Below are 16,050 nucleotides of genomic sequence, written 5' to 3'. Positions count from 1 at the left end.
CCCAGCCCTCTGCCCCGCCACCCTCCCCTGCGTGCGTGGGGGTCACTGCCTGCCCCCCCCCCCCCCCCTCACCTCCTGGGACCCCCCTCCCTGGGCCACCTGCTGGGCTGCCCAGCCAGGGTGCCCCCCTTCCCGATACGGGGGGGGCAGCCCCAGAGCCCAGGGTGGGCACCCCCCCCAACACCTTTATTTATTGCAAAGGGAAACTTATCTATAGAGAGATATATATTTTTAAGCTTATTTTAAAAGATTTATTTCTCAGCCGACGGCCTCGCCCGGCTGCCCAGGGTTCGGGCAGCGAGGGGGCAGACCCTTTGCCAGTGCAGGGCTGCCCCCCCCCCCCCCCCCCCCGGGGCAGGGGTGCAGACCTGGGTCGTGCCCCCCCCCCACTCTCTGCAGGGTGCTGGGCGGCCACGTTGCCCCCTCCGTGCCTCAGTTTCCCCACTGTTGAGCACGGGAGGGATGGAGACGGGGGATGTGCCAGGGGGCCTGTTGCTGCCACCGCACAGGCAGGGTTTTTTTGGGGGGGGGGGGTCCTTGCTGTGCCAAGCCCCCGGGATGTCCCACGGCCATGGTCCCACGTGCTCTGCCCCCACAAAGGGCACCCACACTGCCACCGGGCACATCCAGCTGGGAAAGCTAATTTCTCACCCTGTTCCCGTGCAAACGGGGCCACCCCTCCCTGCCCCCCCCCCCCAAAAAAAATCCCATCCGTGTCCCCATCCCGGGCACCGTCCGCGCCGTCACCCAGCACTTTAACTCCAGCGGTGTTTGCCGTGCCCGCCGCCCTGGCCCCCTCCCCGGACACTGCCGCTGAGCTGGGGTGGCCCCGGGGTCCCCGTCCCCGTGCCAGGCGTGGGCACGGCGGGCAGCCCCCCCCTCCTCCTTTATTTCCCCCCCCCCAATGCCATCTAAGTTATTTATATCAAAGAGAGCAAAGGTTTATTTTTGTAGTTTGTACAGGCGGTAGTGGGGACCGAAGGTTTATTTTTAAAGAGTAAATATATATATTATATATAAATTACCCGCCGTGTCTTACCCTGTCTCTTGGGGGGGCACAGCTGGAGGGTGGGGATTGGGGTAGACGCAGCTGCTTGTGTAAAGGGGGGGGTGGGTGTGCAACAGCCGTGGGGGGGATTTTGCAGCCCAGGCGCTGCCTGGCATGGGGCTGGGGGCTCCCTGCTTCCTGAGCACCACGGGGGGTTTGGGGGGGGTCGGTCCCGGTGCCATTGCTCGCCGGCTGCTGCAGCGCAGCCCCGCTGCCGGGGGAGGGCAGCACGGCCCCGGCAAGGATGGGACCTGGCTGGGTGGCCAGCGGTGGGGCTGGGATAAAGGGCAACCCTGCGGCCCCCTGGGGTCACCACGCACCCTGTGTGGGTGCCTAGGCTTCCTTCCACCCACCCCATAACCCAACTCCGGCCCCACAGAGCCCACATCCCTTTTTTCAGCTGCCCCACAGCCCCCACCCGGGGGTGACCGCGTATCCTGCCCTGATCCCAAAGTGGGAAAAAGCGATTTATTGACGCTCCAGCAGTGCCCAACCCCACAGCCATTGCAGAGCACCCAGCCAGGGGCACTGCCTCTCCCCAAGCCCCCCCCTGGTGGGGCTGGGGAGGGCACGGCCCCTATTTGGTTTGTGGGTCCAGGTGCCGGTGGTGCTCGCGGGGCCGTGTGCCACGCCGGGGCCGGCAGAGTCGGGCGGGCACACCGCTGCCGCGCCGCAGCGCGTGGGACCGCCAGGCTGCCGCGATGCTCTCCACCTGGGGTGGGGACGGGGATGGGGACATGAGTGTGGCACCGACATTCCAGCCCCCCCCAAAATCCAGCCCCTCCAAGGAGAGGGCGCAGCAGCTCACCGGGATGAGCAGGTCCCGCTGGTTGTGGCTCTCCAGCATCGCCAGCTCGCTGGGTGCCAGCAAGGGCAGGCGCAGCTCCCGCACGGGCAGGGCGGCCACCTCGGGCACCGGGCGCTCCAGGACGGCCTGCAGGACAGCCATCAGGCACTGGGGGGGGTGTTTTGGGAACACCCCCCCCCCCGACCCCGCTGTGCTGCACTCACCGAGCTGACATGCGCCCACTCCCGCACGGCTTGCACCAGGTCCAGCTCGTCCACGGCCAGCCGGTCGCTGCGCAGCACCCGCGCCAGCACCGCGTCGGAGAGCTCGTGGAAGCCCCGCGTCCTCACCACCTCCTGCAAGATCACTTCTGGCACCAGCACCCACCCCGACCCCCTCCTTCACACCATCCTGCACCCCAGGACCCTGATCCCATCTGCCATCCCCTACGCGGCTCTCAGCATCTCCCCCCCCCTGCCCCCAAACACCAGTGGGTCCCTTTTCTCCCCTGCCCCCAGCCACCCCATCTTGACAGCCCTGCTCCCCTGGCTACCCCATGCCGTGTCCCCATTTGCTCCCCAAGCCCTGCTGTGCCCCCATTTCGGGTCCCCCCCATAGCCCGTGGCCGTACCGCGGTGCAGCTCTCGATGAAGGCCAGGCAGTGCTGCTGGAGGTCCGCCTGCCCGTAGGTCACCGCAGCCTGTGGGACAACACGGACACCTGCAAGGGGGCCCAGGGCAGGAAGGAGACCCTCTCCCTCCAAAAAAAAAACCCTACAGAGAGCCCCCCCCCCCCCGCCATGCTGCCTGTTGCTACCCCCCCAGCCTGCCCCGTATCCATATTCCCCACTGTAGCAGGAATTTGGGGTGCTCTTCTCCTCCCCCAGGAACAAAGCTCATCCCTGGGCTGGCTCTGCCCACTGCTGTGCCCTTCTCGGGGCACCAGGACACATCCTCGTCCCCCCCCCGTGGTGTCTGCCCATGCGTGTGGGGTGTTTGGGTGCTGTGCAGCATCGCCTGCCCCGCTGCCACAGTTGGGACCAGAGCTGACGCAAGCTGGGGGTGGGCAGAGCGAGATGTTTTCTTCAGGTTTGTTTTGTTCTGGGGTTTTGGGGTTTTCTGTTTGTTTCCTCCGAGCCCGTTTTAGCTCTGTTTACGCCACGGTGGTCAGGTACCACGTGCGCCGGGAGCTTCTGCACGCCAGGGCCAGCATCTCGCCCCAGGGGCATCGCTTCAGGCCTCGGGAGGTGGCAGAGATCTGCAGGATCACGAGTGTGGGGCCGGTCCTGGGAGCATTTCTCTATATCTCAGCAGGGTTTTGGGAACTGGCCCCGAAAACCTTGAGGATTTCCAAAAAAACCCGGTGCCTCCCAGTTGCACACAAATGGTTGCAATATCCCTGCACTGAGGAGCTCTGGCTGGCCCTGTGTGGGGGACGATGTCCTGGGGACATTGCCCTGCCACGCTCTGATGGCCTCGGTGGCCCTTGCAGCCCCAGTGGGACATCCCCAGGGGACAGGAGGGCTGCTGGGCTGGGAGGGGAGGGAAACCCAGCCTCACCATGCAGCCGAGGGCAGGGGGGCCAGGCCAGCTCATGCCCCAAAACAGGCAAGGTTATTTTTACCCTCTGTGACGCTAATTGGGAAGCTGTCACTGGTTTTTCCCCAGACTGGTGTTCCGCACCCCCCCCCGCCCCGAATATGGCCCGTTGCCCATGTGAGGGACCCAGGCACTGTCCCCCCTGGCACCAGGGGCCCAGGACGGCTCACCTGCAGCGCCTCGCAGACCTGCTCCACGCTCAGCGTGTCCTTGATGAACTCCACGCAGAGCTGGAAGGCAGAAGGGAGAGGGTGGGTGGGTGCAGCGGGGACCCAGCACCACCGCCAGCCCCCCCTCCGTGATGCTCAGCACCCCCTGAGCCCCCAGGACATGGGACAAGGGACATGGGGCGGAGGTGCCTCCAGCCCTGCAGGGTTTCGTAACGCAGGGCTGGGCTGGGGGATGAGGGCATGCAGCACGGCATGCGGGCAGTGATTCAGCCGGGGAGCGAGCCTGGGCTGACCAAACGCCACCAACCTCACACCCCAGGGCAGGTCACTTAGCCCTGGCCGTGGTCACAGCCCTGGTGACGGCAGCAGCTGCCGGGTGACCCCAGCTCTGCCCGTGGCTGCTCGGAGAGGGCAAACAAATCGTCTGCAGCCCAAAAAGCAGGTGGGACCAGACGGGCTCCCTGCTGCCCACCCCAGCTGCCTCCCACACAAAGGGGACCCGAGCCATGGGGGGGGGGGGGGGGGGGGGGGGGGGGGATGTGGGAGCTGAGTGCCACGGATGGGTCAGGGTCCCTGGGAAACCCAAAATGACGTGATGTGCGGGGAGGAGCAACCAGCTGGAGCAGAAGGGCCCTGAGTCACCAGCGGGGACTGGGAGATGAAGTCACGCTGCAGCTGGGGACAGAACCACGGGCTTCCCCGGCTGGCACTTGGTCACTTGACCCCCCCCACCCCCCTTCTTTACAGCCCCCCCCCCCCCCCCCCAAGGGATGCAGGGCAGCTCGGTCCCCGGCACAGTGCGGTGCAGAGGGAGGGGAAGTGCTGGGTCACGCCATGAGCCCGGCCGTAACTCAGGAATGGGTCTGGTGACGTGTCCCCACTGGGATGCTTCAGCTCCCTCCCCTTCCTCGCCCCAGCCCGCTCCCCGTCCGTCTGTCCGTCCCCGGCCCTGGTGGCGTGCTCCCACCGCTCCGTTTCGCTCCCTGCTCCCCAGACTGGGGATTTCCCAACAGCAGCCTCCTGACATGGCCGGAGGCGCCCGTGGGCGATGGCGTTGGGGCTTTCCTGCTGCCCCTTGTGCAGCAGGACATGCGAGGTCCCGTGTCCCTCCCTGGGATTCCCCAGCTCCGGGGGCGGGGGGGTTCCAGCTCCAGGCTGCTGCTGACCCCCCCCATGGGGACCCCTGCCCCAGAGAGACCTCCGGGGTCGGGGAACAGGGCTGAGCCTGAGCCGGTGGATGTGGGTGATGCACCGCGGTGCCGTCCTCAGGGCCACCTCCAGCCATCCTCGGGTGCCCCTCAGCACAGGGACAAGGGGGGGGGGGGGACGCACCACCCCAGGTGCAGCAGGGCCATACCTTGCACAGGTCCTGCAGGCCGTACTCCACCGATGAGGTCAGCACCTCCAGTGCCTACAGAAATAGAAAATCCCGAGCTGGAAGGCACCCACGAGGCCCATCGAGCCCAAACTCTGTCTCCGTGCAGCACCACCCAAAAAATCAACACCCCCCCCCCCCCCCCGAAATCCTCCTCCCCATCCATCCCCTTCCCCACTCACGATGTGGCTGTTGAGGGTGACGCTGTTGGTGTAGAGGAACTCGATGACGGCCAGGAAGACGTCGGGCTGCACGTTGCCCAGGACGAAGGGGCCCTGGGGCGGGACGCTGCCGGGGGGGTCCTCGCCGCCCCCCAGCATCCCCCGAAAAGCCTGGCAGCGGCACGCCAGCACGCAGCGGTGCGCGAACACCCGCTGCTGCTCCCGGCCCACCACGAAGGTCACGTCGCTGCCGAGGAGACGGGACCGTGGTGGGACCCCCCAGGGGCTGGGACAGGGCACAGGGTGGCCCCCCCCAGCCCCACCACGGTCCCCTGGTCCCGGGAAAGGGAGTGGGTGAAGAGCAGGAGCCCCCATCCCAGCAGGGTGATGGGCTGGGAGAGGTGCACAAAGGCATGGCCCAGCTCTTGTGGGGACCAAAAGGGTGTGTGGGGATGAAAGCAGCGCCCTCAGGGACCTCTGCAATGCTAACAGCAAAGGTATAAATAAATAACTGAATAAATAGCTCCGTGGCCCTGGTCAGTGGGGCAAGAAGAAGGGAGCGAGGTTCAGGTTGAAGGTTGTAGGATGCGGGGTGCAGAACATGAGGCGCAGGGTGCGGGGTGCAGAATGGAGGCCGCAGGGGGCACGTTGTAGGTTGTGGGACGGAGCTTGCAGGGCAAAGGATGCGGGAGAAAGGCTGCCAGATGCGGCGTGCAGATTTCAGGCTGCGGGACGCAGGACGGAGGCTGCAGGATGTGGGAGGCAGAAGGCAGGACGCGGGGTGCGGGCTGGGGACAGCCGGGACCTCTCGGCCGCTTCCCTTCTCAGCCTGCGGCGTTTTCTCTGGGATTTCTCTTCTGGGTGGCCAGCATTTGGGCAGGGACGGGGATTTCCTGTGACAGCACCACCAGGCCTTGGGCATGAAGGGGCAAAGAGACCCACGCAAGGCAGCCGCCCAGCTCCGCTCCCCGCTTTGGGAGGACGAGGGCAGGATGTGGCCCCTCACTGCCAGGGGCCCGGCCGGGCCTTCACCTGCCCCGGGGCTGCGGGGCGATGGAGGCAGCAGTGACAGAAAGCCTGGGTGGGGATCGAGCAGACGTGGGAGACGCCACCAAGGCCATGCATGCACCACGGGAGCTTCGGGACGTGCCAAAGCCACGCACGCCCCCATGGCCTCCCCCTAAGGGCCCCCAGAGCCCCGCAGGAGGGCTGAGGGCCGCGGGGAGGCACCGGGGGGCTCGGCATGGCGGCGAGGGAGGGTGGGGGGGGGACGGCGGCCCCTCACCTGAACTGGGGGTTGTTGACCAGGGTGCGGAGGGCGGCGGTGAAGGCGGCCGCCTCGCCCTGCAGCCGCGCCGAGCAGGATCGGGCCATGGGGGGAGGCGGCGGAGGAAGGCGGCGCGGGAGGGAGGGAGGGAGGGAGGCCGGCGGGAGGCTGGCCGGCACGGGGAGGCCGCGGGGAGGAGGCCGCCGCAGCATGGCCCATCGCTAGGGAAAGCTGGCAGGAGGGAGAACGGGTTGGGGGGGCCAGGGGGTGTGCAAGGGGGGGGATAAGGGGGCGGCGAGCGGAGAAGCCCACCCTCAGCCATGCTTCACGCCAAGGATCTGTGTTTCGTGGGATTGTTTAGGGTAGCGGCGAGCACAGGCGGAGTGAAAGCACACCCTGCCTTGCCCAAACCCAGAAGTGACGTGATGGGGGATGCCTGTTCCCCTTCCTCCCAAGCCCTAGGGGACGGGGACGTGGTGGGGTGCCCCTGGAGGGGCCCAGTTTTCCTTGCCAGCGATGGTGGGGGGGAGAGGCGGCAGCACCCAAGGGAGCGGAGTCCGGCTGCCAGCGTGCTTGGCAGCGCGAGCCGGCAGCAGGCTATAAATACCTCCGCGGCAGATAGGAGCACAAAGGCCGGCTCCACTTTCCCCAAATAGATCGCAGCACGGCCAGACAAAGGCGCATTGATGGGGTGGCTGGGATGTACCAGCTGGGCTGGGCTCCGACGGCGGGGAGAAAACCCTGCTCGGGGCGGGGGTCCCGGCCAGACCTGCCCCGATTTGGGGCATCACAGCAGCAGGGACCCCCCAGCACATTTTGGGGCTCAACTCCCCCAGCACCAGGCTGTGCTCCATGGGTGCCCACCATCCCGTAGGGGTGCCCTAGGAAAGGCATTGCAGGGGGATAGGTACCCAAAAGATACGGGTTTATTTTGGGGGGGGGGGGTGATCAAGCCTTTGTGCAGCTCACAGCTGGGGTGCAAAGCAGGGCTGCAAGCTTTTCCTTTGCTTTTGACACCCACGAAGCATTTTCGGGGCTGCCAGGAGATGCTGAGGTCGTAGGGGACATGCCCAGAGCTGCTGTCCCCAAGCTGGCTGTGGCCCAGGCTGCAGCTGGCACGGCTCTCGGGAGCTGGGGGCAAAAGAGGACAACGGGGCTGCGCGGGGACCGGGAAACAAAGAGTTACAGAGCCGTGGATGGGGAGCTGCAGTGTCACGTAGCAACACTTCACGCTCCAGGAGCTCACCGCGCTTGGACCCAGGGGACCGAGGGGAAGAGGTCGGTGCTGGGCAGCCGTGGGCACGGTGGCTGGAGCTGGGTCACGCAGGGAGTGGGGCTGGGGGCACGGGTGGGACAGGGTGCAGGCGGGAGGGCAGCGGGATGGCACGTGTGTAGGTGCAACGGGTCAGCCCCAGCTGGACTGGGGTCCCAGAGAAGTGCTCAGAGCCGCCTCTCCCCTCCAGCCTGCCCATATGGCCGAGCAGCCAGCCCCAGAGCTGGCCCCGTCCACCCAGGTGACGGCCGTGGATGGCACCGAAGCCCCTCTGCCCCGGACCGCCCGCCGAGGCTCCAATCCCACAGCCCCAGCACGGAGCACGGAGGAGGGCAAAGCACCACAGCCGCTCTCCCGCCGCAGCTCCATCCTCAGCACCCTCCCGGCACCCCTGGCCAGCCGCCGCAGCTCGCTGGGGGCAGCCCCGGGGGGCAAGCGCCCCTCCATCGGCCCCTGGATGCTCCACAGCCGCGTGAGCTTCTCGGGGCTCCCCCTTTTCCAGCCCATCCCCGAGATCCGCCTGGAAAACACCTACAGGATGCGGCCGGACAAAGGCTGCGGGTTCAACGCGGGGCGGGTGCAGCGGGTGCTGGAGAGGGTCCTGGCCGGGGTCCTGGGGGGCACATCCTACAGCCCCCAGGGCAGCGCCCCGCTGGTGCACAGCCTGGCCGAGCTGCTGCGGTGCCGGGCGAAGGAGGTGGTGCCGCCCCGCTACAAGCTGGTGTGCCACGTGCTGCTGGGCCAGCACGGCCAGCAGAGCCTGCTGGTGGCCAGCCGGGCGCTCTGGGACCCCGAGAGCGACAGCTTCGCCTCGGCCACCTTCTCCAACACCTCCCTTTTCGCCGTGGCCACGGTGCACGGGCTCTATTTTGAGTAGCGGCTGCCTCCTCCCCCCAGCCAGCCCTGGAGGGGGAGAGCGGGTGGAAATAAAGGGATTTGCACCAGCCCCGGGTGGATGAGCTGTGGTGCACATGGGGAGCCAAGGGGATGGCCCGCGGTGCCCCTGGTTGATGCACACACTTCAGTGGCTTGCAAGAAGTCCCAAGCTGCAGGAAATCCAACCCAAAAAGCTGCATTTCCCTCAAGGCTGGGAGCAGGCAGCAGCCTGGGGCTGTGCCCTGGAGGACACGGAGCAGTCCAGCCCCTTTCCCACAGCCCAGGCTGCTCACAGGCAGGGCAGGAGGTGAGGGAGCTTGTTCAAAGCGAGCCTGCAGAGCAGGCTGAAGTCCCTCCTCTTGCCTGGCTGCGCGCCCAGCTCCCATCCCGTGACACCAGGCAGCGCAGGGCACCCCACAGCCCTGTCCCTCGGGCAGGAGTCACAGCCCCTGCTTCCCCCAGCACAAGCCCCGGAGCAGCTGAGCGTGACACCAGGGGATGGGTTTGGCAGCAGCAAGGAGAGGCTGAGGCAGCTCCAGGGCTCTGCAGCTATCAGCAGGATGCAAATCCTCCTCCTCCTGCCAGCCCCAGAGGCACAAGATGAGGCCCTTACACCCATCCTGACTCTCGTCCTTAACATCTTCAGGGTCTGCCTAAGGCACCCAGGTCCCCCACCAGCTCCCTCTCCATATCCCCATCACACCCATGACCCCAGTGTCACCAGGAGCAGCCCCAAAGCAGGGATGAAGATGGGGATTGCTCTGCTCCACTTTGTGACCCCAGACCCAGCTCCAGACACAGCGGACACAGCTTGCCCTTACACAAATAAAGTTTTATTGAGGTAAGTCAGGGACAGGGGAGCTGCACATGGACAGACCGAGAGAAAATAAATAATTCCATATAAATAAGATGCATAAATAGTCCCAACCTGGCAGAGACTGCCTCGAAACAAGAAACCTGCCCTAGGTCACAGCCACACAGGGGCTTTTCCAGGCAAGCCCACAGATCCCTTCCCCCTGCCCTCTACCAAACCTCAAGTTGTACCAGACAAGTCACAATTCAGGAGCAGCCGGGGCCCAGCTTGGCCCCCCCTTAGTGTAGCAGTTGTGGAGCAGCACGAGCCAGCCCACGCAGCGCCCCACACCCCTGTCCGTCCCCTGGGGGGGGGGGGCTTCTCCACCCCACAGCACCAAGCCTCGAGCTCACGGCCATGCAGAGGGGAAAAGGCAGCGATTGCCCACAGCCAGGGAGCAGCACGGGTGTGCAGACCTGCTGCCGTAATCACAGCCACGTGTGTTCAGCGGGTGGCCGCTGAGGTCCGGAGTCCAGCTGAGCACCACAACGCACCTCCCATCCCACGGGAAGGCAAGAGGAGACCTCTACGTCCAGAGAAGGTCTCCCCAAAGCACCACGCTAGGCATCGGCCCGCTCCTGGAGGAGCTTGAGGATGTATCGGAGGCGCTGCTGGAGCTCCGGCGAGCAGCCCAGCTCCTGGATGCTGCCCAGCTTGTAGGTGTAAGAGTTGCGCTCCCGGTTGATGTAGGTGACAAGGCAGGAGTGGTCAGGCTTGCTGATGATCACCTTGGTGTGGTCATTGTAGAAGTTCACCTAGGAGACAGGCGGGGCTTGGCTTAGCCTCCCGCAGCGCAGCAGGAGCGGGGACGGAGCCGGGCTTCCTGCCTCAACCCGTTCCTCCTCCCCAACCTGCCCGGGAGCAGCCCCACGGCAGGAACGCACGGATCCGCCGAGGTGCCTGCCTCCCAGGGGGCTGGGGGGGCTGCCACCAGCAGCTGGGGCACCAGAGCAGCACCCCGCACCCACAGCTGGTCTTCGCATTTGGACCGTGGTGGGCAAGGACTAACCCGGGTCACGAGTCCCCTGGTGGCTTCCCAAAGTGGCATCCGCACCGCACCCTGCGCATACCTGGAGGGTGCCACTGCTGAAGAGCATAAGCAAGGCCTGGTCCGTCTTCACCCACTGCAGGAGGAGCAGGGCTGGCTGCCCAAGGTCATCTATGCTCGGCAAGTCACCTCCCTCGGGGAGAAAGGTCTGCGTAAGCCCCTGGTCCCACACCGGTCAGCGGTGCCCTGCCAGCGGGGGACAGCCCCCAGGGCTCCACCCGGCCACAGCCTGCGACCAGGGAGCGCCACCCAGGTGGCAGGGTCAAACCGCATCCCAGTGACCCACCCAGCCGCGGTCCCAGCGCCTACCTTCATGAGGTGCTGCTCCATGTAGGACGCGAAGTAGCGCAGCACGCTCATCTGCCCCTGCAGCTGCTCAGGGACAGCGGACGCGGGGAAGGCGAAGTGCTTGCTGTTGGTCTGGTTGTAATGCACCGTCCTGGCAGGGGGCACACCGTGAGCTCGGGGCCACCACCCAGCACAAAACCACCCCCCCGCACAGCCTTCCCTCGCCCCTTTTCCCCCCACCCGTGGGGCTGTCCCAAGGACGCCAGCCCCTTCCCCACCACTCACTTGTGGTTGGGGGAGAGCGCCATGTGCGTGCCGTTGTTGAAGAGGACCCCGATGCTGCGGTTGGAGAGCTGGTAGCCGAAGCCGTACTTGTTGGAGTAGTCCACCCACTTGCTCACCCAGACAAACTGCTCGTGCCGGGCCAGGGAAGCCGGGTTTCTGTCCGCTGGTGGAGAAGGGAAAGGGGTGAGCAGAGCAGGCACCCCCTGCTCAGCTCCCTGCTGCAGGGTCGGGTGGTATTTGGGGTTCCCAAAGCAGCACCCATGCCTTTACACCCTCCTGAGGCAGCCCAGCTGGTTTACCTGGGGGCATGCAGGAGAGGCAGGTCCGCAGGAGCCGGACGGCCGACTCGATGATGGCAGAGGCGGTGATGCAGTCTTCAAAGGCTGCGGAGGGAAGATGAGAGGCCGTGAGTCAGCCGGCCCCGCTATCAGCCGGGGCAGGGCAGGAAGCTCGGGGCAGGTGGGGTGGCCCCGGCAGGCGTTGCTCACCCTCACAGCTGCTGGCCATCGTCCCCCGGATGGACGGGGACACGGACTTGTGAGAGGTCTCCTCCACCAGCGTCTCCACGGGGCTGGAGCCGGTGCTGCGGCAGGACCCGGGGGTGGCCTGGGTGGGGGGGGGGGGGCACGATGTCAGCACCATCCTGCATGCTGCCCCCCCGCCCCAGGAGGGGTGCGCGTGGACTCGGGGCTGCTCTCACCTCATTCCCTTCCACCGTCTTGTAGCTTATCTGCCGGCAGATCGAGGTCTTCATCAGCCCGGTGACCAGCTTGGAGATGTCGTCCTTGTCCTCTGAAGGGCCCTTCTTGGCTGGGGGAGGCAGCAAGCCGTGAGCACAGGGGATGGGGCCACGGGGCCACCCCCCCCCCAGCAGGCTCAGCTCGGGGTGGCAGGCGGCTGCCTCCCGCTTTCACTTCCCAGTTCTCAGGCAGCAGCACGGGGTTTCCAGGGGGAACTGTCCCCGAGGGTTACGGGGCAGCATCCGCTCCCCAGGCGCACGCCCATGCCAGCCACCAGCAGCGGAAGGGCAGGGACAAGGCAGCGAGTGCTGGCCCCAAGGAGGGGACACGGGGACCCCCCAGCAGTGATCTCCAGGAAGCCTGACCCGCTTCTCCCCGGAGAAAGGGTCACCAGGAGGATCCCGTGCAAGCGCGTGGACTCACCCTTGGGTTTCTTCTTCCCGAAGAGCGTCTTGGTGACTTTAGCAAAGAGACTCTTTGCTGGGTTGGGGGGGCTCAGCTCCGGAGCCATCACGCAGCTGCTGGGAGGGAGCTTCTCCGGCGTGTAGCCCTGCGGAGGGGTGAAGGCAGAGGTTTGGTTTCCACCACCCACGTGCTTCACAGAGCTGCCCCGGGCTGACCGCAGTCACTCGCAGCCCTCCTGACAGCCAGCTTGCATTTCCGTCAGGCCTTGGCTCCGGGCCTGGCATTCGGGTATTTGGGGATCAGCGGCATGGGAAGCAGCCCGTGCTGTGGGGACAGGGCAGCAGGGAGCACGCCGGATCCCTCGGTCCCTCCGCAGGCAAGGACAGCGCCCTGCGTGACCCCAAAAGCCTCATCCCCCCCTGCTAAGGGTCAAGGCGGGACTCCTGCCCGCTCACCTTGAAGAACTCGTGGTCCAAGATCTCCTCGAGCGTGAGGCGGTCCTGGGGGTTGCGCCTGAGGATGCCGGCGATGAGGTGCTTGGCGGGCAGGGAGAGGAAGGCGGGCAGGGTGTACTCCACCTGCTTGATGCACCTGTAGGTCTCCTTGAGGTCCGAGGTCTCGAAGGGAGGGTTCCCACACAGCAGGGTGTACCTGGGAGGGGACGCACGTGCCACGGTCACATCGCCGCCGGGTTCGTGACTCAGCAGCACTTAGAGCGAGGAAGCTGGTGGCGTTGGGCCGGCCACACCTGGCTGGGAGCACCGCTTCCAGCCCGGCAGGCTGCGCACACATCCGGCCACGCTTCCTCCTCGCGGCTGCCGAGAGCAGCAGGTGAGGAGTCCCGGGGAACCAGGACAGGGCTGGCAGGAGGCAGCAGCCCCGTGGCCCTGCCCCACAGCAGAAAGCCACGCAGGAAGCTTGCGGCAGCGGCCAGCGAGGGCTCGAGTCACCGAAGCGATCGCTCCCCGTGCAAACAAGCTGCCAGCCACCGATATTTTCCGTTGTTTATCACGCTTGTGGGGTGGTTGAGCTTTGAGACAGAGCGCGGTGTGACACCAGGGCCTGCTGCTTGCAGCACCCTGGGGTGCCCGGGGGCACCTCTCAGCAGGATCCGGCTGCTCGCTGCCCCCCTCCCCCTGCCCTTCAGCACACCATCGACACAAATTGCAATGGGAATTCCCCATGGGGCCCCCCACAGCCCCCACCCCACTCCGTGCACTTACATGACGCAGCCCAGCGACCACACGTCCGACTCCGGGCCGTGGCCCTGCCGCAGCAGCACTTCGGGGGCCAGGTAGTTGGGAGTCCCACAGATTGTCCTGCGGGGCAGGCAGCCAGCTCAGAGCCTGCTTTGCATCCCCCCCACCTCTCCATGCCTGTGATTCAGCCCGCAGCCCGTTCCCCTCCCTAATTTGAGCCCCACAGGCTCCCTCCATCCACAAGGAGCCCCCCCCAGCTCCCGGGGGGCAGCAGCAGCTGCTCGTGGCGAGCCGTCGGGAAGAGCTCGTCCTAGACACAGCCGGGAACAGAGCCTTTGTGTCCCAGCCTGCACACCCGGCCGGGCACAATAGCCATAGCGAGCGCATTGTTCTCCCCAAGGGCTGCGGGCACGCTCCTGGGGGAGCCACAAAGCCCCCAGCCCCCTCTCCTCGCCTGCAGCTGGGGCGAGAATTACTACAAGGAGATAAAGGGAAGCTCAGACTTACTTTTTCTTCTGGTCAGAGGTGTCCTGGCAAGCAGCTAGACCGAAGTCCCCCACTTTCAGCTCCATGTTTTCATTGATGAAGAAGTTGCCTGCAAGACGACGGTGACATGTCACCCCCCATCCCTTCGGCTCGCTGCTCCCCACATGGCTCCGTGCCCAAACGTGACACTCACCCAGCTTGAGGTCCCGGTGCAGGATGCCCTTGAGGTGGAGGTATTTCAAGCCGGAGATGATTTGTTTGAGGTAATAGCGCACTTCAGGCTCCAGCAGGGTATGGCGGGCCTTCCAGATGTGGGCCAGCGACTGCAGAGGGAGAGAAGGCAGCTCGGTGACAGCGGGCAGGGAGTGCAGGCAGCCGAGCTGACTAAGCAAGGGGCCGGCAGGGTCAGAGCCAGTTCTTCCAGGAGTTGCACAAACAATTGTCCTGCCACGGCCAGGAGCTCAGCAGGCTCCCTGCTCAGCACAACCAGGGGAACCACTGGGCTTTTGGTGGTGGCGCTGGGGGCTACGGGCTGCCAGCACGAGCAGGCTGCTTATGGAGGACGTGAAACCCACAGTGTCCCCAGCACCATGCAAAACCAGCACCCCGGACAAAGCATCCACTGCTCCGCTCGGGGACACGGAGCCCTCACCTTCCGGCTGCAGTGCTCCAGGAAGATGTAGATGTTCTCCGCGTCCTCAAAGTGGTGGGAGAACTTGACGATGTGCTTGTGGTGCAAGTCGCGGTGCAGCTCGATCTCATTGGTGATCTGAAAGGACGCAGAGGCCGCGGGTGAGCGCAGGGTGCCCGCTGGAACCCCAGCGCCCCCCATAAGCTCCCCCGGCACCTACCTTCTCCCGCTGGTGGGGTTTAGCCACCCGGCTGTGAGGAATGACCTTCACAGCGTAGGTTTTGTTGCTGGAGAGGTCTGTCATTTCGTAGCATCGTGCGAAGCCGCCCTGCAAGGGGAGAAGAGGTGGTTGGGGACGGTGACAGACAGCTCTCCGCCCCTGCCGGCTCCTCGCAGCGCAGCCCAGGGAGCGTCACACGCCGCCGGCTGCTGCATCGCCCACTGAGATCTGAACCACGATGCTCTCGAGCCGGGATTTTCTTCACCCAGTTCTTGTAAAGCCTCCCGGGCGTTTTTCCTCCCACCACTACTGGACCCAGGCATCTTTCCAGATGACAGATCGCCCGGAAAGCCCTGCGCAGGGCAGGGGGACCGGAGGCCACCGAAAGGCAGCGCGCGATGGAGACAGGTTTTTCCTGCCGTGATGTCAGCCTCGAATCTGCACACTCAGCTGCCGAGCCCGCCCGGGCCGGGCTGGGAACAAGCAGCCTCCTCCTACACAGCGCTCGCAGCGGGAGGAAAAGTTGCGTGTGCCGCAGCCCGAGCGGCCGGGCCGGCACCCCTGGGAACCGGGGCAGCCGCCGGCCCACGCACACCCCGCGGGGCGCCCCGAAACCGATCGCGCCTCCGATAAGGCGGCGGGGCCGGGAGCCAGCCCGGCTGATTCACGGCTCCCGGCCCGGTACAGGGGGCGCGGGGGGGGGGGTCGAGGGGGGCGGCGGCAGCAGCAAGGCCCCCAGCCCCCCTCCCAGCTCCCACCCCTACGGAAGCAGGGGGCTCCCCGCGCATCCCGCTGCCGCCCCCCCCGTTGTCCCCCGGTACCTTCCCGAGCAGGCGGCCCTTGCAGTAGGAGCGACCGGAGAGCGGGTCGGTGATGAGCCGGGTGGTCTCGGCTGCCCGGTTGGGCGGCGGCGGCGGGGAGGGCGCGGGCTGGGCGGGCAGGCGGGCGGTGGTGGCGGCGGGGAACGGGGGAAAAAGGCCGGCGTGCTCCATGGCGGCTGCGGGCACGGCCCCGGTCCGGCCCCGGTGCTGCTCCTGCGGCTCCCCCGCCACCGGCGGCCCCGCGCACGTGGCCCCGCCGCCGCCCCCCGACTTGGCGCTGGCGCGCCGGGGATCCCGCCGGTTTTATCAATGGGCGCGCTGACGTCACCCGCGGGGCCACGCCCCCCTCCGGGCGGCCCCGCCGCGCTCTTAAAGGCGCAGCAGCACGGAAAGGGGGGGGGTGGGGGAGGGGAGGGGGGCGGTGGGGGTCGTGTGAGGGCAGCCGGCCGCTGTCACCCTTCTGTAGAGGTTTGGGGGAAGGAGCCAGCCCTGCCCCTACCGGGGGGGTCGGTAGATTCA

At 66.4% G+C, this 16,050-nt stretch overlaps 3 protein-coding genes across 3 annotated transcripts; 1 reads left to right on the top strand and 2 right to left on the bottom strand.

Annotated features, from left to right (window-relative positions):
- Positions 1-1,473: 1,473 nt before the first annotated feature.
- On the bottom strand, positions 1,474-6,513 carry BTBD19 (BTB domain containing 19; the record flags this gene model as incomplete). Its single annotated transcript, XM_083846014.1, has 8 exons — positions 1,474-1,760; positions 1,857-1,982; positions 2,060-2,191; positions 2,467-2,535; positions 3,604-3,663; positions 4,961-5,014; positions 5,161-5,386; positions 6,425-6,513. 8 exons carry the CDS (start codon positions 6,511-6,513, stop codon positions 1,626-1,628), a joined length of 891 nt encoding a protein of 296 aa, XP_083702140.1. The 3' UTR covers positions 1,474-1,625.
- Positions 6,514-6,868: 355 nt separating this feature from the next.
- DYNLT4 (dynein light chain Tctex-type 4) lies at positions 6,869-8,625 on the top strand. Its single transcript, XM_083846016.1, has 2 exons — positions 6,869-7,684; positions 7,870-8,625. Exon 2 carries the CDS (start codon positions 7,879-7,881, stop codon positions 8,554-8,556), a length of 678 nt encoding a protein of 225 aa, XP_083702142.1. The 5' UTR covers positions 6,869-7,684; positions 7,870-7,878; the 3' UTR covers positions 8,557-8,625.
- A 741-nt stretch (positions 8,626-9,366) lies between these two features.
- On the bottom strand, positions 9,367-15,823 carry PLK3 (polo like kinase 3). Its single transcript, XM_083846013.1, has 15 exons — positions 15,532-15,823; positions 14,711-14,818; positions 14,512-14,628; positions 14,053-14,182; positions 13,881-13,968; positions 13,398-13,493; positions 12,630-12,825; positions 12,193-12,319; positions 11,730-11,839; positions 11,518-11,635; positions 11,329-11,412; positions 11,030-11,192; positions 10,766-10,895; positions 10,479-10,589; positions 9,367-10,163 (listed from the first exon to the last, which is right to left on the bottom strand). The coding sequence occupies exons 1-15, from the start codon at positions 15,700-15,702 to the stop codon at positions 9,969-9,971; spliced, it is 1,944 nt and encodes a 647-aa protein (XP_083702139.1). The 5' UTR covers positions 15,703-15,823; the 3' UTR covers positions 9,367-9,968.
- Positions 15,824-16,050: the final 227 nt, after the last annotated feature.

The sequence above is a fragment of the Anser anser genome (genome assembly GCF_964211835.1).
Source record: "Anser anser genome assembly, chromosome: 8".
Lineage (NCBI taxonomy): Eukaryota > Metazoa > Chordata > Aves > Anseriformes > Anatidae > Anser > Anser anser.
This window is presented reverse-complemented; position numbering and strand designations above follow the sequence as displayed.